Here is a 24,711-nt window from a genome sequence, read left to right as displayed (position 1 = left end):
GTAGCATTAATTAAAGTCATAAAGTATATTTTACCTCCTTTTGTCAACACACCATTCATGTCACAAATATTAGAGTGTATGAGCTCTAATAATGTCATGTGCCTCTCGTCTACAGCCTTGTGTGGCTTATGCAGTTGCTTTGCTTGCACACACGCTTGGCATTTATAACCTTTGACAATATTGAAATTCGAAATGAAGCGCATGTTGTGCATGTCGTGCGCCCATGTCCCCGTCTCGTCCCAACAAGGAGAGCGAGCGTGCGAGTTTTCCCATTTTCTTTTCTTAATAGCTTTAATCAGGTAGAGACAACTCGACTATTTAAGTTAACCTTACTCCTCCTAAAGTAACAAGATGGTTCCGAAGTTACCACCATATTATACATGTGTGAGTGAGTCTTTGGAATTTATAGAAATTATTATTTGTGCCAAGCCCAAATTATTTGTGTTATGGAAATTCCCAAGTTATTTAATTGTGCTCTGCAGTAGACCCAAATTAAATAGCTTCTAATATGTAAATTAATATTAATGGAAATGAACTGAACTTATATCCCGGTATCATAATCATTTTGATGGTAGCATATAGAACAAAATATATTTACTCATTCTCAAGTGTAACTGCTATTTGCAACTACTAGAGCATGCAATATTTCTTTCGAAGAGATTAACGTGAGAGGAAACATGCGTGTTTTGCCAATACAATAAAATATTTCTCAGTAGCAACTTCTAAGTAACAATATTTATCCATCTATTTTTATTCTTTTCCGATTGATTTTTTTGTCAGAAAAATCAAAGAACGGGAATTGAATTTGTCTCAGCCACAAATGACATAGAAAATATTAATCCAACTCCAACACTTGCAAAAAAAAAATTGCAAACCAACCAGCTAACCCAACCCTATTTCGGTCACTCACGCACGGCCAGCCCGCCAATTGAATGAGCCGCCGCCCTTGCTTCGCTCGCGACCGCTCGCGCTGCCGCACCAGAGCCCCTATAAAACGGCGCCCCGTCCAGAGGCAGGAGAAGCAATTGAGAGATCACCGGCCGTCGAGCGAGCAGTCTCCCAATTCCACCCAATAACTAATAACATCTCCTCGAACGCCAGGTTCCTTGGACCACTATATCCAGGAGCGACGAAGTGATCCACCCGCCAGCCATGGAGATGAAGAAGGTCCTCTGCGCCGCCCTCGTCGCCGCCGCCTCGGCCACCGCCGTGCTGGCCTCGGTCGCCTCCGAGGCGCCCTCCGAGGCGCCCGCCGGCGCGGCCGGTGGTGCGGCTGGCCCTAGCGCAAGCGGCGCCGCCGCCGCCGCCGTGCCCGCCGCCGGGGCGCTCGTCGCCTCCTTCCTCGCCTACTACCTCCACTGAGCGACGACGCGCGGGGCGGCAACGTTGGGATGCATCGTGTTTGGTTCATCCGATTAATTAATTGTTTTTTTTATTTACGTGGTTTGCGATTGGTTAATTGTTTGTTTGTTCGTTCGTTTCGTGGTCGTGTGAATTGTCGAAGGGTTTGTTCTGTAATCGTGACTCGATGCTAATATTATTATGATCCCAATTTTATTTTATTTTTGTGATTCTACTGTTGTTTATTTATCGATGGGCGAGTGCTGACGTGGTTTGGTTAATCTGTTAAACTCCTCCCATCATTGCATTGTTCGAATCAGATACATTTCGCTTTCATCAAGGAAAAGAAAAACGAAATTGATGCATTTTTATTCCACACATCGAATACTGCTGCAAATAGTCGTGGTCAACAAGTACGGATCCCACATTTTCGAAACCAAATTCGATGTTCACGAATTTGACACCTTTTTAGACGAAATTTCCAAATACATGCCTCGCACTAGAGGCTCACGCGAATCTCATCGCCAGGTCCACCTATTAAGTTAGATACACCATCAAAAATATAACATTTTCTCTCATATGGAGCATTTGAGTCCCTGAAATAAGAGTGAGCAATAATTATTTTATTGTAATTACACTTATAAAAATTTGAACTCGTAATCTCTAACTCTAATATATTATTAAATTCTATGCACCACTCAGCTCAATCCAAAAGATTAATCTGGTAGAAAGATGTGTGTAATTCTCTTATATTATATTTCAACACCACTCACTCTTTGTATGGGGAGCTGTGTCGTGTTATCGATGGTCTCAGCACCGCCAGTGTATCACCGCACAACCCCATCCCTCACTTATTGGCTTTGTTGTTGCTGAATTTTTGCTTGCTTGTCACCATGGTGTGGTTCGCTACGGTTCCCAGGGCTTAACCTATTGGCTGCCAGAAACGAATCCTCTACAGTTACTTCCGGCCGACGTATGGGGTCAGATTTACACCAAGTTCATACGTTAGTGACCTATCTGTAGTTACTTCTTGAGTGTAAATGATGAGATTAAACTAATATTGCATAATTTTGTTCATGTCCATGTATAGTATAGGTTTGGATATTTATTAGGGTCCCTACCTTCGTAATTTATAGAAGAAGACTTTTCTACCTTTAACCAAATATATTACAATAGTTTGTTCATTGAAGAGGGTAGTTGATCATTTTTCTGTTCATTCATCCTTCCCTATTTATCAGTTCTTGTGAATGTTAATCTTGACATGCTTGCTCTTGCGCCAGGATGTAGTCTTTGTAGGTGAAGCTTTGTGTGTCTTTCCTTCATTGTAGGGATTCACGGATGAAGATTTATGCATCTAGCCTTCGTGGCTTCATCTGATATATTGGGTAATTGTGATTTGATTGAGGTAAATCTCCTAAAGTATTGTGTTAATGGTTCTTCAGGTTGTTGCTTGCAATTGAAGAGATCTACAATTGTGAGTCTAGTTGGTTGGAATCCTTAAAAGTCTATGAGAAGGTTAGATTTTAATTGATCCTAAGATCGAATTGATTTTGGATGTAATGAAGAGTACCATTGTTAAGATGGCTTCTTGACATGATGATAAATGATTTGCTAAAGTAGTTTATGACCTCTTGAACTTTGAAGCTCATTATAAAATATTTTGGATTATATTGGGAGCATATAAAATTTGTACGTGAAAGGCCACTATGCTATTTACAAATATTTTGATAGTGGGAAAGTTAGATCAATGGATATGAATGGTCTTTATGAGATCTTTTTCTTAGGAAGCTTTAGGTGTGGAGCTTGGGTTATCATCAATGATGTCATCTTGGCTCATGTTGTGAACTTCGTCGTTCAATCGCCAAAGAGTTGCTTCGTCTTCTTGGATTCTTTGCGTTACTGATTTTTTTCCTCGCTCTTCTCTAGTAGTCTCTGAGTTCTGCCTATTTAGACTATAATTAGTTTTGCAATTCTCTAAGTCTTTATTCTTCTATATTGTATTGATTTTGGTTTATTTGAGTGGAGTCTTGATTTTTTGTTCTCAACATTTGTCGTTTTCATTGGTACTAGGTGTTTTTTCGTGGTTCTAACCATTTTGTTTATACTACTGAATGACGAGATCACACGAATGATGGATGCTAGATGTTGAGAAAGTGATAAAACTCGAACACAATAAATGGTGAGGTTAACTCGTATTGCCTAAAATTTTTCATGTCCATTTGTAGTACATGTTAAAAGGGTATTTGTAGGTTCCCATCTTCATAATTTACATAGGACTTTTCTACCACTAAACTATTATATTACTATAATTTGTTCACTTGAAGGTAGCATGGTCATTTTTCTAATTCTGCATCCTTCTGTACTGATCAATCTTGGTGAATGGTTAATCTTCACATGCTTGCTCTTGCGTCTACAAAGGTTCTTGGACTTCATCACTTGAGGTCTTGAAGTAATCCTTTTCATTGAGACTTTTTATGATATTTATCTTCGTACACAAATTTCATGGATAAAGCTTCGTATGTGTAGTCTTCGTAGGTAAGACTTCGTGCATCTTTCCTTCGCTGCATGGATTCGTGGATGAAGCTTTGCGTAGTTTAGTCTTGGTAGGCAAGGCTTTAGGGTGAAATCTTCTGAAATCTTCATCCAGCACGAAATCAATTCTACAAGGCTATATTGATACCAAATACTTGTTAGTTGACTTTGAATTATGGAGAGACGTGTTTACCTGCAGTGAAATCTCCAATAGTTACCGTCCAAAACTTTAGATTTCTCGATTTCAGGGCTACGCGACCTAGAGCAGTGTACTCAACACGAATTTGAGTGTTCTGTAGTCCTATGTGTTTCTAGTACTAATCTATTCTAGCCTCTAGGTGTGTGGGCGAGCAACTAGCAGTGTAGCATATCCATAATTGTCGTCTATATCAAGTAAAACATTGTTGCCTCCGTTGCCAGCAATAAAATTGTGGAACGCTTTACCATATGGTTTTAACAACTCACTATCAAGTGACAAAAATCGTTTCTCCACATGTAAAATTAATTGGCTACCTTTTCAAGTATCAAAGGGGAACCAAAGTAGCAGTTGCTTTAGTTTATGATTACTCTTTCTTGGTTAAATCTTTACATAGAGCCACAACATGATCCACATTGTACTTACTTTTGATATATGTGTTGCCATGATGATTTGGTTAATTACTTTTTGTTGATCAAATTATAATGGTGACTCATTGTGTGCATTTGAGTTTTTTAGCAACTTCACCCACTTTAGCTCTATTTGAATTCTTTGTTTTAGGTGCACTGTTGGTGGTTTGAATCATGCCCCTAATCTTATAGTGCTTGGGCTTCTATAAGTGGAAAATTATCAAGCAACTTCAAATATCCTCTTCGACTAAGTTGTTTAGTTGTTAATGCTCTATATACTATTTAAACTAACTATATGGTTTGTTGCTTGACTTATGCTCAGCATCTCCTTTCTAGACTTGGCACACAATGCTCTAAATTTCATTGGATTCTTCAGGGGGAACCTCTAGGCGAGTTATAACCTACTTATGGTTCTTGAATCCATGCTCATCTAGCTCTCATCTGTCCACATAACAAGGAGCAACTACATTTTTTGCAGGAGTTCTTTTCTTCAGTTTCATTGTTAAGATTATTCCAAAGCTAGACTTTTCGACACCAGCTGATCCAAGCAAGAAAAATGTTACAATGAACAAACCTTAATGATTTTTTATTCCTCTGAAATAGGAAAGCTAAACAAAATTTATTTCTCTTTGTTTAGCTTCAGAAAAGCTAGATGATGGTGGTGGAACAAGTAAAGATATGAGGAGAAAACATCGTTGACAAGTGTTATTCAGTGGTATTATCACTGTTGTTGGTAAGACATATTGAGTCCTTTTGAAATAATTCAGTGCCCTTATTTAAGCAAATGCGCACCCTTGATATTATTTTCGAAATCTAGATAACATAATTATTTGGACTGTTTCATTTCTTGTTGTATCTTGTGGCAATATTTTGTGCAGCTTTGCTTCGTTGAAGCTACAATCATTTTAATTGGAAAATACTCTCTTATTGCAGGAGTTAGCTTGCATAATCTTCTAAAAGGGATGGTTATATTTCTTGGATCTCTCAAGGTAATGCCTTAGTATAGTTATGCCACCATTATAGCTCAAAACACTATCTAACCACCCTTTGAACTATTGAAATAACATTATTTTCTCTAGTCACTTATTTATTTAATTAGTTCTTAAATGGTTGAACTAGTGATACTCTCCCTATTATTCATCAATGTGCAGATTGAAATATAGGGTGTGTTTGGTGGGGATCTATATTCTTGTAGAAACGTTTTTTATCTAGATTCTATCGAGAAACATTTCAGACAATGAATTAGAATCATTTTGTCAAACCTTTTAGCTACTAGACTGGATATTAGATAACAAGAATATAATATGTGTGTGTGTGCATGTGCATGTATGTCTAGAATGCCTAAGTAGGCCTCACACAAATGCACAAAGATAGCTATGTGGAGGATTGAATTAGGGCTTAAGTGTATTAGTTCAATATAATATAAATGCAAAAGATCATTGGAGATGGTGGAGGTTGGAATCCCTAACCTTTGCAGAACAAATTGATAGAATACAACCACTTGGTCCACATCAGATGCCTGGAAAGAATCTTTCTCGCGTAGTAACTTGTATTGGATGATATATTTAGGTAGAAGCTTCATCATCGTTAGGATCCACAAATCTTTGGCCTCGATCAAAGATTTCTCAAACTCGTGGGGATGAGAAGCAGTCATAGTTGCAGGCTTGCTGCTAATGGCGAAGGCTCGAGCTATGTTTTTTGCGGAAGCATTCACGAAAAATTACGGCGGTGAAAGTGAGGGCACTAGAGATTAAGGTTTGTGTAACCTAAATGTTGCAGATGGAGTGTTTTACAACATAACAAAGGAATTTGAAGCGCTGCATGAAGCTGGAGCCGAAAGTCAAGGTTGTAAGCGCTACACTGAATCTACAGCACTAATTCAGTGGATTTTTTCCGAGTTGTGAACAGTAAAATACCAAGTACACGGAATCAGGGGTTGCATCCTGATATAGATAACTCGGTTGTCGAAGAGGACTGCTCAAAATTTGCACTGAGTGTTCATGAGCAAGATTCGATGATGAGAGTCCAACATACCTAAGTTGATAACTCTACCAAGTTAGACTTGGGAGGCAACTGTTAAGGATATATACCGAGGGTACTCAAAACTTTCCAATAAAGAAAATGTTGATCAGTGGGACCAACGGACTCGGACTCGTCCTGGGGAACTTGGACTCGGTGAGGGACTCGAACTCAGACGCTAGGGGACTCAGCCCACATGTCTATATGAAACAAATAAGGGAAGATGATGATTCATGATAAGGGTGGTATCTTTATAAATGTAGCACAAGGGAGCTCGCGTGTAAAGATAGAGATAAATCTCATTGTTTTTTGGAGGGGTCGGTTAGGGTGATCTCTATCCTTATATAGCTAGCGGCTAGATAGTCTTTCTGTAACAAAAAGGGGAGTGGCAACACCCATCTAGGGTAGATCATCTGATCATATTGCATAGGCAATAGACACTGTCACACTGCAACGCACAGGACATAGAGTATTATCGTACATTGAGAGCTTAAATCTGTCTAAATCCTCGTGTCCTTGTGCATTCATTTCAGTTCTTCGTTTCATGACCCACCCTATAAATTCACCACCGAAATTTCCTCGACAATATGTTTTACAATTATCTTCCCTCTAACAATATATAGTAGACAAGATTCATGTTCACTAAGTTCACTAAGACATAGATAAGTAACATTTGCTAATCGTATTCTATACAACTCTTATTTGTTGGGTTGCATCAAATGCCCTGGCTTCCAACATTATGTCCAACATCTAAATCCAATTTGATATTCTCATTAAGCAAATCAATATTATACATAGAGATGTCTGGCATCCATCCCATTAGATTAAAATAATTTATGATACTCTATTTTGGCAAACCTACCAAATGTTGATTAGAATATTTATAAGCACAACAATTGGAAGGATGTTAAATAAATTCTTAATTTTTCTTATAGAAGCTATTCTATCATATATAATGTATAATAAATGGACAAATAGTATGATAGGAAAATGAAACATCACATATAATCACAGATAAATATATTAGATAGTATAGCCTGTTGTCATGTTGATCTCCATCACCAAGTCTCATTTGTGCCTATTACATTTGGAGCATTACCATTCACAATATTCCTAGCAAAATCAAGTTAGACGAAGAACCAGATATACCATGTGGTATGAAAAGGGATTGTCCAAATAATCTATGTTGAACGCAAACAACCCCGAGACATCAACGAAATTCATCGATCACATCAATGAAATTGCTATAAAATGTTATGATAAAATCAAACCGATTTCTAGACATTCCAAATGTCTTTATTTTCATCATCAATCATATTGACTATCATGTGAGGTGCAACAATCATATAGAATATTGTCAGTTAGAACAGCAACAATACACACAACTCGGATATATTTTATTTCTTAACCTGAAAGATACACACATTGTTAGCTCAGATGGTGATTAGTGGTGACAATATTCTATATGATTGTTGCACCTCGGATATATTTTGTCGTTCTAAACATCACAAAGTGAACTAATCTTATGCCCCAATTGTTATTCACTATACCAACAAATATCTGATTCATCCTAATTTGTGCTACAACCAAAGCAAAAGCAAATATACTAGACATGTCACATATATGCAAATAATCCAGATAATTCTCACAGATTGTCTCTTGATCATATACTAAACATCACAAAGTGAACTAATCTTATGCCCCAATTGTTATTCACTATACCAACAAATATCTGATTCATCCTAATTTGTGCTACAACCAAAGCAAAAGCAAATATACTAGACATGTCACATATATGCAAATAATCCAGATAATTCTCACAGATTGTCTCTTGATCATATATTAAATCATATATTCAACATATTCAAACTTCACTTTACAAACAATTTAGACTACAGTGCAAAACAATGTTTTGGTTGACCATATGGGTGAACTGCTAGACACAGTCTTACTTTGGTTTTATAAAAACACATAAGCACATGCATAAAGACGCTAGGAATGTGCAATGCTATTACAACAACATTCATCCTTTTTTTCTTCGTATCTTTTGTTCCACTCCAGGGCGCCTTCAGATCACTGTTTTTAAGTCGTCCGACTAATCGTGGTTAGTTGCGATTAGTCGGGCAGGTCGCCCGGTAGTGGCCGATCAGCCGGACGACTCGACTAGAGTATCAAGTCGTCCAGGTCGTCCGACTAGTCGTCAACTAAGCGCGATTAGTCGTCCGACTAGATGGTAAATCGACTAGGATTTGTCCAGGCAGCTAAGGTTTTCTAGTGGGCTACTGGGCTTCTATTTTTTCAGCCCATCTACAGTAAAATAAAGGCAACGCACCGCCAGCCCTTGAAACTTTTCCTCTGCTCTGCCGAGTCTAGAACACACGCTGCGGCTCTAGAACACCACCAGCAGCTCCAGAACACCGGCGGTGGCTCCAAAACACTAGCGACGAGATGAACTCCTCATCTCAAGGTCCCCCCCCATCTCCCCCTTCCTATCTTTCCTATTGTCTGAATTCTGATGAATCTATTGGAGAAGCTGCTGCTGCTTTTTGCTTGGATGATGATATGCTGTTACCGACTTCCCTTTGGTAAGTCTGTAACTTGTGTTTCCTGGTGTCTCTCAAAGGTGAGTGGAGGGGGATATTGGAATGACACAGTGCGTAGGGGAGAGGACGCTAACCACCCAGGTTCCCTGTGTCGGCGCTGTGCCCAGCCAGGATGACCCAAGATGATCCCGCCCTAAGGAGGATCTTTATTTCTTCGATGTCTAATACAAACTACAGCCTGCACCTTTATAGAGGCAGACGACTTACAGCTCAAGAAAACAAGCAAAAATCTTAAGGAACTAATCTGCTATTATTTGGCAACCAACTAGCTAAGGAAACTAAGTATCCCTGATTTGTAGCCACAGTTGTTACCTGCCCCTTTTCTCCTTATTTGCTTATTGTCTTTCCTTAACTGTCCCTGCTGGGATTCGGTCCCTTAGCCGCCCTTCTCCTTGATTATTGGCGCCCCACAAAAGTATCTATAACATATGCTCTAGGTAGTAGGTACTGCATTCAATATGCTCTTGGTAGTAGGTACTGCTTGTAGCCTTGTATTCAATATTTCAGTTTCAGTTCTGCTATAGTGCTATATGACTATATTGCCTTTCAGTCTGTTACTCAGTTTCAATTTCAAACTTATATAATGCCTATTGCAGTATTGCTTATATATACATATATCATATTATATACATATGTCCAGAAATATATAGGACGATTAGGGGACGATCAGAGGTCGACCAGGAGCGATTAGGTGTCTTAATCGTCGCCCTAATCGTGATTAGGCGCCTGGTCGGTCCTCTGGAACGACCAGTTGGTCGCCCGACCTGAAAACATTGCTTCAGATAGGTAAAACCTACCAGTAAGGGTCCATTTAATTTCTCTAGATGAAGAACACTCAACAGAAGTAAAGGAACTATATGTTACAAAAAAAATGAAATCTGATCTGGACAAAACTTGCTTTGATATCGCCAAAAAATGGAAGGCATGGCACTAGTTTCTACCAGCCCAAAATGCTCAGAAGAACAAGATTGAATCAGAATGTGACCAATATACATGTTAATTTCTGTAGCCAACACCAAAGTGAAATCTGCTTGCTTGCCTATCATTAAAGGCGTACTCAAGCCGTAGAGGTCCCAGAGGGGAGTCCACGCGGACGCCAACACCATAGCCAAAGCCACTCCCTGGCTTTCCACGAGCTCCGGCTGGGTCACCTGAAGGGCCAATCACCACAGATGGTCCATGTAAAAGAGTTGTTGTATACTGTCTAACAGAAAAACAGCTAGTATGTATAGATGGTTAAATGATTTCAAGTAAATTCCCCATTTGTACTAGACGCCCATTCTGTCAAATGTTTCCTAGAAAAATAAATAACTCACTAGAGTACAATATATGAATTACCAGGAACTTTAGGACCAGAACCAAGATCACTACCATAGTCTCCAAAGACCACGCCTTCCAGTGGCCCAAACTGCATTCAGAGCAAGAATATAAAGTAATCAAATGATGACTTAAAACATTGATTTCTTCATTCGCGAGATCAGACTAGGTAAAATGTGCATTAAAGTAGAAGTGTAAGACCACCATGAACATCATGCATTTCTTCAAACGCATGATGGCATTTGTAGACGACTATGTATACAGGTTCTCAGGAAAAAGATTTCAGACATGAAGAACAGGGCAGATTATCTATGGAAAAGGGGCTCAGTACAATTGTTGTAGTTGTACTAAGCTATTACAACGATAGCATACTGTACTGTTCAACAAATATTCTAATAAGAACAGAACCAGCATCCATCTATAACATTATTGCTACTTGGGCCCAATATGAAAGTAGGGCAATGAAAGCAGCAGCTCAAGTTAAGCTACCGCAGGCGACCATTGGGTGATGGCCCAGGCATACAAGATCCTCTCATTTGAGTGGCCTGATCGGAAGAGCTTACCGCTGCAGCGAGCACACCTGCAATCACTGTTCTTCTATAGAGGAAATAAACAGCAGCAGCTGCAGCCCATTGTGCTACTAGCACAGGCGAAGGAGCCCAATAATGTGACTGGGTAAGAGATGGTTAACTGAGCTGGTCACTTTATTTTCATGTTGGGCCCTAGTAGCAACAATAAACAATGTGACAGAAGAATGTTGATCCTGTTTTTTGCTCAAATATTCGTTGCTAGATATTCATATTCCAGGACTATTGTGATTTGCAGAGAATTTTGGGCCCTGCTTCTGGGCCTGGCACCTATGAGTAGAAGGTTCCATACAGCAATACAGATAAAAACTGTGTGCGCGCAAAACGTTCCATATCTAATCTGTATTAGTCTTGAACTTTGGCAGCATGCCCACCTGTTTGTTTCCTTTCTGATTTTCTTGAACTAAATCTGAGAAAGAAATTTTACCTAAATTACAAATCGTACTAGGATAATACCATTTTTAATCAATTATGTAGATATGTATACCCTTGTTGCGGTGTTGCCAGTACGGCATTCTGTGGTAAATTACCATTCAGTTGTGCCTGTCATACTTCCATGTGGAGTCCATTTGACAACAACAAAAAGCCAGTAAGGTCGAGAGGAGAAAGAAGTTTACCATGCGGCATGACACTTCACCACTACCTACAGCATAAGAACGCCCAGAGCCAACAGCACCTTCTTCATATCCTCTTACACTATTTGTCCCACCAATTGCAAATGCTTCATGAGGTGGAAAATTTCCCTCCATGTGACCTCCAGAGGCACTACATCAACAAAAAGATTATAAAGTAACAGAGCTGGAAAAAATGTCAGTGCAAGTACATATACAGGGCATTCAGTTCATGATATTTTTTGCTATAGGCCCAGTTCAAGAATGTGATTAAAACAAACCTTAGAAGAAGCCTAGCAGGACCAATTTCATAGCCCTGCCTCAAGCGTGCTGTCAGTCGGTTGAAGCTTAGCCACTCCGGGAGAACAGGGAGACCTTGCTCAATGTTGAAAACAAACTACAAGTAACAATGATAGCAGGAGATAAGCAATGGTGGCTACAAAAAATGCGATAGCAGGAGATAAGCAATGGTGGCTACAAAAAATGCCAAGTCGAGGAAGGAATAAGCATTGATGCCAACCATTGTAGAGCTATGGTCTCCAGAATCTGTGTAGATACTTTCAAACTTAGCTAACAGTGTATCATCATAATCATGTCCACTGCAATGTAACAAGACAGATCAGGTGGAAATCTTAACAATTATACTGATTGTTAGAATCTTTCGTGTGAAACTAAAGAAATAAGACAATGAGAATGGACACCTGGCAGTCAATTGGCTGTTATAGAAATCCCTGATGACCGGATTCCCTTTATCATCACGAGCACCAGCATGCTGTGCAGACACAAAAGGTCAACACCCTACCGCATGGCTAGTCCCAAAAGCGTAAGCAGCAGAATATTTACCTGAAAAATTAAGCCAAGTGTCCCACTCCACTTGGGTCTGAATGGTCGACTATATTCTAAGCCAGCAATAACACGTCCAATTGTTATAGGCGCATGGTCAGGATGATCACCACCATGAACAAGTGTTCCAGGAGTCCTAGAGTTCTGGTACAAGAAATAGCTATAGACATATGCATGGTGCTGAATAGCGGAACTGGAAAGTGATGCCATAGTAAAGGTAAATACCTGAACCATAACAGTTCTAGAGGTTCTCTTGTTGTCTCCATCAATCCAAGGGTCAGTAAAGTTCAATCTAAATATTGAATCGATTTGCCCCCTTTCCAAAGAGAGATTTAATTTCTTGTTCCTCCCAAAAACATTCCGATGTGAATATGCAAAGCTGCACTCCATTGAGTAAAGTTTAGACTATGTGCATATACAAGAGGTAGGAGGCTAGGAGCTAATAAGTTGCAACATAATGATTTTGTTGTAGATATACTACAAATATAGAAATCAGAATATATGTTTAGTAAATTGGTTTGTGTTCGCAAAAACTTGTCACTTTGGTTATGAGGCGGCATTTTCCCACAAATGCCACTATATTTTGTTAATTGGCAATGGTGTTAGAGAAAGGCTACTCAACCCTAGAAAGGACAATGTAAAATTTAAATTAAGAACACTTCCATGATCCATGTTCCATATACATGGGAGCTAAAATCACAATTAATTTGGATGGGTATAATGTGTTGTGTACAAATACACTGAATTACATATTATTATAGTCATAAGAATGTCAGTTCAAGATCAGATTTCCAATAAAAAGTTTCAAGACAACTAACAAACAGATTCCAATGCTTGCAAGTTTGGTAAACTTCTAAGAAAAGAATTTGTTAAGCGGGCACATGCGGCTAGCCGATTAGTAAACAGCTCACATGTGATTCTTAAAGTTAACACATCTGATGTCAAACAAGATCAATTACATATTCAAATTTAAAAACATCAGCTACCTATTCAATTACACATCATGAGTCCATAACCAATAATTGATAGATTCTAAAATAAATGATAATTTTTCTTGATCCTGAATGACTTGGGCTTAAGCTGCTCCGAATGTGGTAGCTACAGGACAATTACGATGATAATCATAGCCCATGAAGCCATCAAGCCCTCCAAACATTTATAAGAACCTTAGATAATGAGGATTCAGGATTCATTATAATGTTAAGCCGAACGAAATAAGGGCCAAAACCCATTGGTGCCTGTTTGGAAGAGGGGAATAACTTCAGGAATATTAAGGACTATCCAACTTTGTTCAAATTTGAATTTAGTCCCATTAATTTGGAGCACAATATGCTAGGGATGAAAACGGGTATCCGGATAGTTAGGACAAATTTAATGTTTTAAAATAGATAATGTATGAAATCTGATGCTAATCTTTTCCTATGTTATCAAGCATATTATTATAAATAATAATAAAATTTTGCATAATTTTTTTTATATATTGTTTTCTCCCTACAACAAAAAAAAGGTGAAAATACATGTATCCATATTATCTATCATTTGAGAAGATATATCATATATCATAAATTTTAGGTTTACCTTTTATAAAACTTTACAAGTTCAATGCTAAAAACAAGAATATGAATTTCCATAACCAATTCTACATCCTATTTATTCACAATCAAAGGAAAAAAAACTCCTACGCTTTCGGAAAAAAGGAAAAAAAACTGGTATCCAAATAAGTATCAGTTTTCATCCCTACAATGTGCCCTTTCGAACATAGGACCTAGTTTGAGCACAGGACCATTTTTTAAAACCAACACAAACAATAGTCAGCAAGGAAAGCTTGCATCCCTGGGAACCTTTGAATAATCATGATGACATCTGGACTATGCAGAGAGTAGAAAATCACTAGCGGAAATAGCACAAGAGAAGAGTAGATGTATATACATATACTGACCTGCCAATAAGTCCAGAAAGGGGTCCATTTGTTATCCTGCAGGAAAACAGAATGACATAATTAGCATTGAAGAATGACAGTTTGACTGTACTTTGTGCATGTGCTACAACTTTGGAGATTAAAAGAGAAAAAAGACAGCACATCCAAGGCTTCAGCACTAGTTGCTCAGAACAGAATTTCTTAAAGCAGAAAGTCACTGGCTACACCCATTTATGCAATCTCTAAACTGAGCTCAATTAACAAAGCATTGTCCGTACTTACCCACTTGAAATTCCACCACCAGCAGAGAAACCACCCGAAGGGCGTTCAACAAGATTCATGACAAGGTCTACTTTATTAGAATCTGCAGATGATTACAAAGCACATGAACATTAGCACATATAAGAGATCAGATCTACTTCAAAAACAATGACAGAACTTAAAAATAGCTTCACCTCCAACTGGCTGTGGGATTATCGTAACATCTTCCATGATTCCCATAGTAAGTATTGTTTCTACATCCCTTTTCACTTGTGCTCTATTGTAAGCCTGTTCAATTTTAAATAGACAAGATTACTTTGAAGTTTTAACAGGCAACATTAATGGTAGAGCATAAGACAACAGGACATGAATAAAAAGGTACAATCTATATACAGTTGCGACATGATAATTTTTAAATGGTTGTTAATATTATTTTGGTTCAGAATGCTGCAGTGCTCCTTTCATAATGTTTTAAGTCCAAGGCACCCAGTCTGAGTCCAAATATCACTGTGAAAATAACAGAATACACATCACAATGAAAGAAAAAAGGAACTTGGTTATACGGCCTCCAAGTCTCCAACCAAATGCCTACATTGTAATCAACACTGGTGACTCTGGTATTAGCCTTTTCCGTAGAAATTTCAGTGCATGAATGATGCAACATAGAACATGAATTCCAAAAAAAAAGTGAAGCTGGAAGGGTTAGCATTTCATGCAACATCTACAAGAACATGACTGAAAGACAATATTTGCATTTCAGCATATCATCAATAGTCCTCCTGAGGTATATAAAACATAGACATATTGAGAAAGGTACTTCTGAAAATGCACTCTGACGGTCTGACCTGCCCTTTCTTGGTGGTAAGCTGCCGAAGGATGGTTTCCGTCTGTGTTTTTCCAACAGTTGGTTCACCGCTGCAACAAGGAAAGGAAAATTAAGGATGGAAAACAGAGGGAAGAAAGATAAGCAGTTTAAAACAGTGGTTGGTCAAGAAATCTCAGAGAGATGATAAGTCCTCACGTCTTCCTGTCTAGAAAGCGAATGCTAATGTTATTAACCTCAGCTTCTGAAACCTGCAGCCTCAGAATCCCTCCAGAAAGTATCTCAGCATATGAAACCTGTATTAAAAGCAAGGAATCTTTGTGATTTGTCATTCATCAATGTAGATAGAATATATTTATCTCTATACACAATGAATAACTCACAAATCCTATGCTGCATGCTCAGTAGACCATATATTTGAAAATTTGGTAAGAAATATACAATTCGATCATGAGGTTGCAATCACATATACCCGTACATGTATCATCTCCCACACCTCAGGGAAACCAATGCCACCTCCCTTCGCCTCTTCCTATGAAAAACTCCTATTTCTCTCACCTCTCAACCGCGTTGTTCCATGATCCACGCCATCTCTATCGTTTTTCAGTCCACTAATCCACAAGCTCAACACAAACAAAAGGAGCAGTCGGGTAGCCTTGCACCGAACCAACCGCATAGCTTCCCACTACTGCCACTCCGGCCACTCAACTCCCCTTAAAAGGCTCCTCCAGTATGAAGCAGGAGGCAGTGCTCCCATTGCATCCATCTTCCCCTAATGCCTGTGATCTTCACCAGAGTACTCCAATTTGTTTGCGGAATTTGACCATACTGAATTCAGGAAATCCCAAAACCAGATTAATCCTCAATCTTCTCCACCTCTCTCGACTGGAGTATTCTGATTTGTTTGCAGGGTTTCATCTATAACGGAATCAGGAAATCCCTAATCAGCTTCGTCCACAATCTTCTCCTTCACCTAAGTTTTTTTGTTTACGTCAAATTTCATTCAACTTTTCAATCAATTTACCTATGTTCCTATTTTGTATGTCAATATCCGCGCGCACTAGGCATGTCTGTATTCTCATTGTTCCCTTCTTTCTGTCTTTATCACCTTAGTTTTCTGGTTCAGAGTACCAATTGTTTCAGTTTCATCTTGGTTTCTGTGTGGTGCACATATGAGGTATCCTAGGAGCTAGCACAAGCAACTATGTGACAGGGAAACACAAATTCAGATTACCTACCAACCCAGTTAGGCCACGCTCCTGATACCATCTGTTAACAGACTTGATCACTTGATCCAGATGCCTAATGTTAATAATTTTTCCTGCGCATTGTAACTCCAAAGATTCAATGGGTCGTGCCGACAACAGTGCACATAATCCGTTGACAAATAAAACATTATTTGTGAACGAGGGAGTACATGTTTACCATGGCGATCGCGAAATGCATCTTCCATGAACTTGGACGGTAGCATGTTGGCGCCCTCGCATACCAGCCCATGGAAGTCTTGGTTCGGCTCCACCTGAAACCAAAAGAAGAAACGAAATTGTGCATTCATTAGCTCCGGAAATAAAGAAAGGAAGAGGGGACAACAAGAGGATAGAAGGACCTCAAAGACGAGGCGAATGCCATCGCGGGTGTCGACAGCGACGGGCATACACGATCGGAAGAGTCCGCTCTCGACGATGCGGTGCACGTCCTCCTGCACCTCCCGCACGGTGAGCGCGGCGTTGGGGCGGCACGCGCGCAGCGCCGCGGCGGCCGCGGCCTCCAGCTCGGGCAGCTCCAGGGGCTCCCCGTCCTTTCCCCGCACCGCGACCTCGCTGATCAGCACCCGCTCCTCGGGCCCTCCGCCGTCCTTGCCGTGCCGCCGTGGCGGGGACGGAGCCGGGTCGGCCCGCGCAACAGGGACGCGTGGGAGGCAGGAGCCCAGGCGGCGGGCGGCGGCATCGATGGCGCGGCCGATGTGCGCGAACGGGAGCGCTGCGGAGAGGAGCGCGGGTGCCGGAGACGGGGACGGGGACGGGGCCAGCGCGGAGGTGGACTCGCACGGGAGCTTGACACCGGAGGAGACAAAACGGACATCGCAACTGCGGACCATGGCGGCGGCGCGGGAAGGCTAGGGTTCCGAAATGGAGGTCGACTAGGGTTTAGGGCTTTGCCGACGAGACCGAGTACGAGGACGAGGGCGCGAGGGTTTCCTCCGCCATGGGCGCCGGAGGAGGATGCGGAGCAGATGGTGGCTGACTGGTTGTGGGAGCGTATCGAGAGTGTAGGTGTACATTCCGATCCGAGGCAGAAAAAAAAAACACGGCCCGGTACAAAAATATGTAATATCGGACTAGATTTGGGCTAAAATCGTAGGCCATGGATACGTACGAACACGTACTGTTTAAGGCAGACACGAAATAGTCCATATAGAGTCACGAAAATATCCATATATTTATTAAAATCATACTTCATTCTAATTTTCATGTACTTGATAAAAAAACGAAGCTATAGATGATGTTATTTACATGTTTTTAGCTTTGCATTATAGTATGTGATATAATTTTACTTTTGTTATGAACATTAGATAACGAATAAACTTACGAACTTTGTATAGAGCTGATTATACTCTTTTTTTCTTCTAACAAAATATTTTTAAACGAGGTTGTCATTGCATAGCTCTAGTAATTTAATACAAATATTAAGTTTGCTTTTGGTCAAATTTATTTGTCTTAACTTTTTTTTTATTAAATTTGTTTTGAATTTTGGGCTCAGGTGTAAATTTCGGGCTCTCATGTAAATTTGGGCCAAAATTTGAATTTCGGGCTTTTTATAATTTCGAGCCGCTCAAAATGAGTCCGGCACGTTTAAACAATTACGTGTCCGTCCGTGAGCCGACCCGACACGGCCCAAAATTCAAACGAGCTAGACCAACCCGAAATTTAAATGGACCGCGCCATTTCGGGCTTGGGTCGGGCCAGCCGAATATACACCTATAGTGGGAGGCCAAAATGAGTCGTTCGATCTTCCTATGCGGTTACCGAGAAATTCGCCATTATAATATTCCGAAGCTGATTCTTCGCTAGATTGGTATCCAGGTCAGCACGCTCGTCAGATTGGTAGTATGAACACCACTTTCTCTTCCTTTCTCTAGATTCCCATTTTACCCCTTCGCTAGGGTTCTGAAATGAATGTTCTATTTTCATTTTGCTCTTCTCATCCTTGTTCATCCGCTCGCATCCAAGTTCTAACTTTTCGTTCTCAGCCCATAGTTCTTAGGCTATCGCGAGCAACTTACATATACCCATACCTATATTCAAACTTCACTCTGCGAATAGTACAATCTTGTCGGGGACCATAATTAGGGGTATCATCAAGGCCAGTGGCGGACCCAGAAATTGGCTAAGACCCGGGCCGACCGAAACGATCATAAACTTTAATAATAACATATAAAGAAAAATTGTACGTCGAAACAATGTTGTCATAGATGTTAAAGATGACATACAAGTTATGATGTAGCTCTTTCCAAATGTATCATGTCAACATCAACATCAGTGCTTCTTACTCCAGAACCTTAAAGGAAATCATATTAAGAACGCGACTTGAAGGAAATCATACGATGGTTAAGCCATTCATCTCCTGTCTTATTACGCAACCCAATTTTAATGATATTCATAGATGAGAAAGCTCTCTCCACAGAGTCTCAATCTCAAACTTAATTTCTAGCCATGTGATCTTGTTTATTTGGTCGCAACTTTTTGATCTTTTATTTGGTGATTATGGTATTAGATGGTTGTATGGAATATCTTGTTTCGTACTCTCTTTGGTCTTTTTTATTTGACGTTTGCCGGGTCAAATAAAAGAAAATGGAGGTAGTAGTTTCTAAGCCCTGTGGCTTGTAATTTTTTTGCCTCTTCGGTTTAGAACTATTTGCTAGTTTGAGAATTTTTTGCTTATCCTAACTCGATGATTTGGTCTCTAGTCTCTCTCTCTATCCATCTCTCTAGACTAGTAGGAGCCTAGCATGTGCTGTCCGAGGCCTTGCTACTAGCCTAGTTTGTGAATCTACAGGACACATATAGGTGGTCGTAGCATGCTCTTGCTTGCATGTGTGTTATCTTGTGCTTGCGAAACTTACACTGTGCCGAATGGATATACATATATATAACTATGACTCAGCGAGGCCAAAGACCAGACCAGCAGAGATCAGAGCTCTTCTAAAAAAATTTTGGGCCTGCACCCCGGGCCGTGGCCCAGGCGGCCATGGGCCTGGGTCCGCCCCTGCTCAAGGCTCCTAATTCTCAGCTGGTAACCCCCATCAGCATAAAGCTGCAAAGGCCTGATGGGTGCGATTAAGTCAGGAATCAGTCCATACGAGGGACTCGATCACGCCTCGCCCGAGCCTAGCCTCGGACAAGGGCAGCAGACCCCGGAGGATCTCCGTCTCGCCCGAGGCCCCCCTCCAGCGGCGAACATGTTCCCGACTCGCCCAAGGCCCTGTCTTCGCCAAGAAGCAACCCTGACCAAATCGCCGCACCGACCGACCGAATCGCAGGAGCATTTAATGCAAAGGTGGCCTGACACCTTTATCCTGACGCGCGCCCCCCAGCCGGTAGAGCCGAAGTGACCGCCGTCACTTCGCCGCTCCACTGACCGGCCTGACAGAAGGACAGTGCCGCCTGCGCCGCTCCGACTGCGGTGCCACTTGACAGAGTGAGGCTGACAGGCAGTCAGGCCCGGCCGAAGGCACCATGGGAAACTCCGCTCCGCCCGACCCAGGGCTCGGACTCGGGCTAAGTCCCGAAAGACGGCGAACTCCGCTCCGCCCGACCCAGGGCTCGGGCTAAGTCCCGGAAGACGGCGAACTCCGCTCCGCCCGACCCAGGGCTCGGACTCGGGCTAAGTCCCGGAAGACGACGAACTCCACTCCGCCCGACCCAGGGCTCGGACTCGGGCTAAGTCCCGGAAGACGACGAACTCCGCTCCGCCCGACCCAGGGCTCGGACTCGGGCTCAGCCCCAGAAGACGACGAACTCCGCTTCGCCCGACCCCAGGGCTCGGACTACGCCCTGGCCTCAGTCGACGGTCTCCGCCTCGCCCGAACCAGGGCTCGGACTCGACCTCGACCACGGAAGACAGACTCGACCTCGGCCTCGGAGGAGCTTCCACATCACCCAACCTAGGGCGCAGACCGGCCACGTCAACAGGAGGCGCCATCATCACCCTACCCCGAGCTGACTCGGGCCACGGGGAACAAGACCGGCGTCCCATCTGGCTCGCTCCACCAGATGGGCAATGATGGCGCCCCGCATATCCTGTGACGACGGCGGCTCTCAGCCCCCTTACGGAAGCAAGAGGACGTCAGCAAGGACTCGACAGCCCCAACAGCTGTCCCTCCGCCAGGCTCCAGCACTCCTCCGACGGTCACGACATCACACCAGATGGGTGCCAAAATCTCTCCGGCTGCCACGACGACATGTACTTAGGGCGCTAGCTCTCCTCCGCTAGACACGTAGCACTCTGCTATACCCCCATTGTACACCTGGATCCTCTCCTTACGCCTATAAAAGGAAGGACCAGGGCCCTCTTAGAGAGGGTTGGCCGCGCGGGGACGAGGACGAGACAGGCGCTCGCTTGAAGCCGCTCGCTCCCTCTCCCGCGTGGACGCTTGTAACCCCCTACTGCAAGCGCACCCGACCAGGGCGCAGGACGAACACGAAGGCCGCGGGATTTCCACCTCTCTCACGCCCATCTTCGGCCACCTCGCTTTCCCCCCTTCGCGCTCGGCATCGCGCTCGACCCATCTGGGCTGGGGCACGCGGCGACATTCACTCGTCAGCTTAGGGACCCCCCCGTCTCGAAACGCCGACAGTTGGCGCGCCAGGTAGGGGCCTGCTGCGTGTTGACGAATAGCTTCCCGTCAAGCTCCAGATGGGCAGTCTCCGGCAACCTCTCCAACCTGGGACGGTGCTCCGTTTTGGGAGTCTTGAGTTCATGTCCCTCAACGGCAGCTACGACATGATACTCATTCCACCGCCGGGCGACAGCGGCAATGGCGGCCGACAGTCCGCCCGCCGGCAGCGGAATCGACGACGTCTTCCCCGCGTGGTGGAAGAACAACCTTCGAGCTCATCCCGCCCTCTTCCCCGCCGACGGAGGGGAAGGCGGGGCAACCAAGGCCAAGCAGGAGGCAGCGCTTCATCGGTTGTCGAGCGAGTCGACAGCGCCGGCACCCCAACGGGGGGCGCACCGGGTATCGACTTCGCGCTTGAGACGAAGACGAGCGTCGTCTCCCCGCGACACGCCAATCTCGAGCAAGCGGACGACGCCAGCACGCTCGCGAAAAGCTTGCTGGACGTCACCCTCGTACCTGAGACGACGGTGCAGTCAGTCCCCGACGTGACTTTATCGCCGCTCGTCGACCAAGAGGTACCGACCGATTCCCATCCCACGTCATTTGGATTCAGCCTCAACCCGCCTAGCGACTTCGCTTTGGCGGGCGCTCTCGTAGAGGCGAGTCCAAACCCTCTGGGGTTTCGTATGCGGTCACCTTGGGATTGGCTGACGGACGTCTCGACCTACGGGCCCTCCGGGTCCGAGGAAGACGACGAGCCAGCTTCTGTTGGGATTTCTCTGGACTTGGCAACCCCAGTGCCATGCGGGACTTCATGACCGCATGCGACTACTGCCTCTCCGACTGTTCCGACGGTAGCCGTAGCCTCGGCGACGAGGACTGCGGCCCAAGTTGCGAATGCTTCCACGTCGATCTAGGGGGTCCCTCCGAAGGCAACCATCTCGGCATGCCGGAGGACGGTAATCTCCCTAGGCCGGTGCCTCGCGTTGACATCCCACGGGAGCTAGCTGTGGTCCCCGTTCAGGCGGGGGGCCATGACCCACAGCTCGAGCAAATCCGCGGGGTGCAGGCCAGGCTCGACGAGGGAGCAGGAGCGCTTGAGCCGATCCGCCGGGACGTCGGGCAGGCATGGGCGGGCCAACCCCCGGCCGGAGAAATACGTCATCTACCCCAGGGCTTCCAGCACCGCATCGCCGACGACGTCAGGGTCAGGACACCACCCGCATCTAGTGGGGTTGGCCAGAACCTAGCAGCAGCAGCGATGCTTCTCCGCGCGATGGAGCCATCAACCACCGAGGGGCGGTGAATCCAGGGACAGCTCAAGAATCTCCTGGAAGGCGCCGCGGTCCGACGGGCCGAGAGCTCTGCCTCCCAAAGGCAGGGGTACCCCTCGGAACCTCATGCCACGACTTCCCCGTTCATGCGGGAAGCCTCGGTCTGCACCGGGCGCACGCGCAACGCAGCTCCTGCGGCCCCGGGTCGCCTCGGCAACGAGCACCATCACCGCGACCGTCGGGCCCACCTCGACGAGAGGGTGCGCCGAGGCTACCACCCCAGGCGTGGGGGACGCTACGACAGCGGGGAGGATCGGAGTCCCTCGCCCGAACCACCCGGTCCGCAGGCCTTCAGCCGGGCCATCCCACGGGCGCCGTTCCCGACCCGGTTCCGACCCCCGACTACTATCACAAAGTACTCGGGGGAGACGAGACCGGAACTGTGGCTCGCGGACTACCGTCTGGCCTGCCAACTGGGTGGAACGGACGATGACAACCTCATCATCCGCAACCTCCCCATGTTCCTCTCCGACACCGCTCGCGCCTGGTTGGAGCACCTGCCTCCGGGGCAGATCTCCAACTGGGACGACCTAGTCCAAGCTTTCGCCGGCAATTTCCAGGGCATGTACGTGCGCCCCGGGAATTCCTGGGACCTCCGAAGCTGCCGACAGCAGCCGGGAGAGTCTCTCCGGGACTACATCCGACGATTCTCGAAGCAGCGCACCGAGCTGCCCAATATCACCGACTCGGATGTCATCGGCGCGTTCCTCGCTGGCACCACCTGCCGCGACCTGGTGAGCAAGCTGGGTCGCAAGACCCCCACCAGGGCGAGCGAGTTGATGGACATCGCCACCAAGTTCGCCTCCGGCCAGGAGGCGGTCGAGGCTATCTTCCGAAAGGACAAGCAGCCCCAGGGCCGCCCATCGGAAGATGCTCCCGAGGCGTCAACTCAGCGCGGCGCCAAGAAGAAGGGCAAGAAGAAGTCGCAAGCAAAACGCGAAGCCGCCGACGCGGACCTTGTCGCCGCCGCCGAGTACAAGAACCCTCGGAAGCCCCCCGGAGGTGCCAACCTCTTCGACAAGATGCTCAAGGAGCCGTGCCCCTATCACCAGGGGCCCGTCAAGCACACCCTTGAGGAGTGCGTCATGCTTCGGCGTCACTTCCACAGGGCCGGGCCACCCGCGGAGGGTGGTAGGGCCCGCGACGACGATAAGAAGGAAGATCACCAAGCAGGAGAGTTCCCCGAGGTCCGCGACTGCTTCATGATCTACGGTGGGCAAGTGGCGAATGCCTCGGCTCGGCACCGCAAGCAAGAGCGCCGGGAGGTCTGCTCGGTGAAGGTGGTGGCGCCAGTCTATCTAGACTGGTCCGACAAGCCCATCACCTTCGACCGAGCCGATCACCCCGACCATGTGCCGAGCCCGGGGAAATACCCGCTCGTCGTCGACCCCGTCATCGGCGACGTCAGGCTCACCAAGGTCCTCATGGACGGAGGCAGCAGCCTCAACATCATCTACACCGAGACCCTCGGGCTCCTGCGTGTCGATCTGTCCTCCATCCGGGCAGGCGCTGCGCCCTTCCATGGGATCATTCCCGGGAAGCGCGTCCAGCCCCTCGGACAACTCGACCTTCCCGTCTGCTTCGGAACACCCTCCAACTTCCGAAGGGAGACCCTGACATTCGAGGTGGTCGGGTTCTGAGGAACCTACCACGCGGTACTGGGAAGACCATGCTACGCGAAGTTCATGGCCGTCCCCAACTACACCTACCTGAAGCTCAAGATGCCGGGCCCCAATGGGGTCATCACCGTCGGCCCCACGTACAAACACGCGTTCGAATGCGACGTGGAGTGCGTGGAGTACGCCGAGGCCCTCGCCGAGTCCGAGGCCCTCATCGCCGACCTGGAGAGCCTCTCGAAGGAGGTGCCAGACGTGAAGCGTCATGCCGGCAACTTTGAGCCAGCGGAGACGGTTAAGTCCGTCCCCCTCGACCCCAGCGACGACGCCTCCAAGCAGATCCGGATCGGCTCCGGGCTCGATCCCAAATAGGAAGCAGTGCTCGTCGACTTTCTCCGCGCGAACGCCGACGTCTTCACGTGGAGTCCCTCGGACATGCCCGGCATACCGAGGGATGTCGC

The 24,711-nt window shown here is 45.0% G+C and overlaps 2 protein-coding genes across 3 annotated transcripts; one reads left to right on the top strand and one right to left on the bottom strand.

Moving 5' to 3' along the window:
* The first annotated feature begins 1,031 nt into the window (after positions 1 to 1,031).
* LOC100381667 (uncharacterized) lies at positions 1,032 to 1,566 on the top strand. Its single transcript, NM_001364770.1, has one exon. It carries the CDS (start codon positions 1,153 to 1,155, stop codon positions 1,360 to 1,362), a length of 210 nt encoding a protein of 69 aa, NP_001351699.1. The 5' UTR covers positions 1,032 to 1,152; the 3' UTR covers positions 1,363 to 1,566.
* Positions 1,567 to 9,888: 8,322 nt separating this feature from the next.
* Positions 9,889 to 17,750, bottom strand: LOC103626853 (outer envelope protein 80, chloroplastic). 2 transcript variants are annotated; one of them, XR_004849551.1, is made up of 17 exons: positions 17,068 to 17,701; positions 16,887 to 16,980; positions 16,700 to 16,782; positions 15,660 to 15,757; positions 15,484 to 15,553; positions 14,833 to 14,926; positions 14,660 to 14,741; positions 14,399 to 14,434; positions 12,685 to 12,838; positions 12,460 to 12,603; positions 12,318 to 12,388; positions 12,137 to 12,215; positions 11,898 to 12,013; positions 11,493 to 11,770; positions 11,380 to 11,414; positions 10,440 to 10,509; positions 9,889 to 10,252 (listed from the first exon to the last, which is right to left on the bottom strand). XR_004849551.1 is itself a non-coding variant. In XM_008647213.3 (16 exons), exons 1-16 carry the CDS (start codon positions 17,557 to 17,559, stop codon positions 10,098 to 10,100), a joined length of 1,986 nt encoding a protein of 661 aa, XP_008645435.1. In that variant the 5' UTR covers positions 17,560 to 17,750; the 3' UTR covers positions 9,889 to 10,097. The 2 variants fall into 2 exon arrangements, 1 of the variants encoding a protein (XP_008645435.1); XM_008647213.3 differs by lacking the exon at positions 11,380 to 11,414 and having other exon boundaries at positions 11,623 to 11,770; positions 17,068 to 17,750.
* Positions 17,751 to 24,711: the final 6,961 nt, after the last annotated feature.

Source organism: Zea mays, chromosome 5 (assembly GCF_902167145.1).
Source record: "Zea mays cultivar B73 chromosome 5, Zm-B73-REFERENCE-NAM-5.0, whole genome shotgun sequence".
Lineage (NCBI taxonomy): Eukaryota > Viridiplantae > Streptophyta > Magnoliopsida > Poales > Poaceae > Zea > Zea mays.
Note: the sequence above shows the minus strand (reverse complement) of the source record. Positions and strands in the feature narration are given on the sequence as shown.

What these genes read in the sequence shown, in the direction of transcription:
- LOC100381667 (NM_001364770.1), top strand. Translation starts at nt 1,153, where the DNA reads ATGGAGATGAAGAAGGTCCTCTGCGCCGCCCTCGTCGCCGCCGCCTCG.
- LOC103626853 (XM_008647213.3), bottom strand. Translation starts at nt 17,559, where the DNA reads ATGGTCCGCAGTTGCGATGTCCGTTTTGTCTCCTCCGGTGTCAAGCTC. An exon ending in TTACCACCAAGAAAGGGCAG is followed by an intron (nt 14,927 to 15,483) that starts GTCAGACCGTCA and finishes AAAATTGAACAG; the next exon opens with GCTTACAATAGAGCACAAGT. An exon ending in CTAGAACTGTTATGGTTCAG is followed by an intron (nt 12,604 to 12,684) that starts GTATTTACCTTT and finishes TTCTTGTACCAG; the next exon opens with AACTCTAGGACTCCTGGAAC.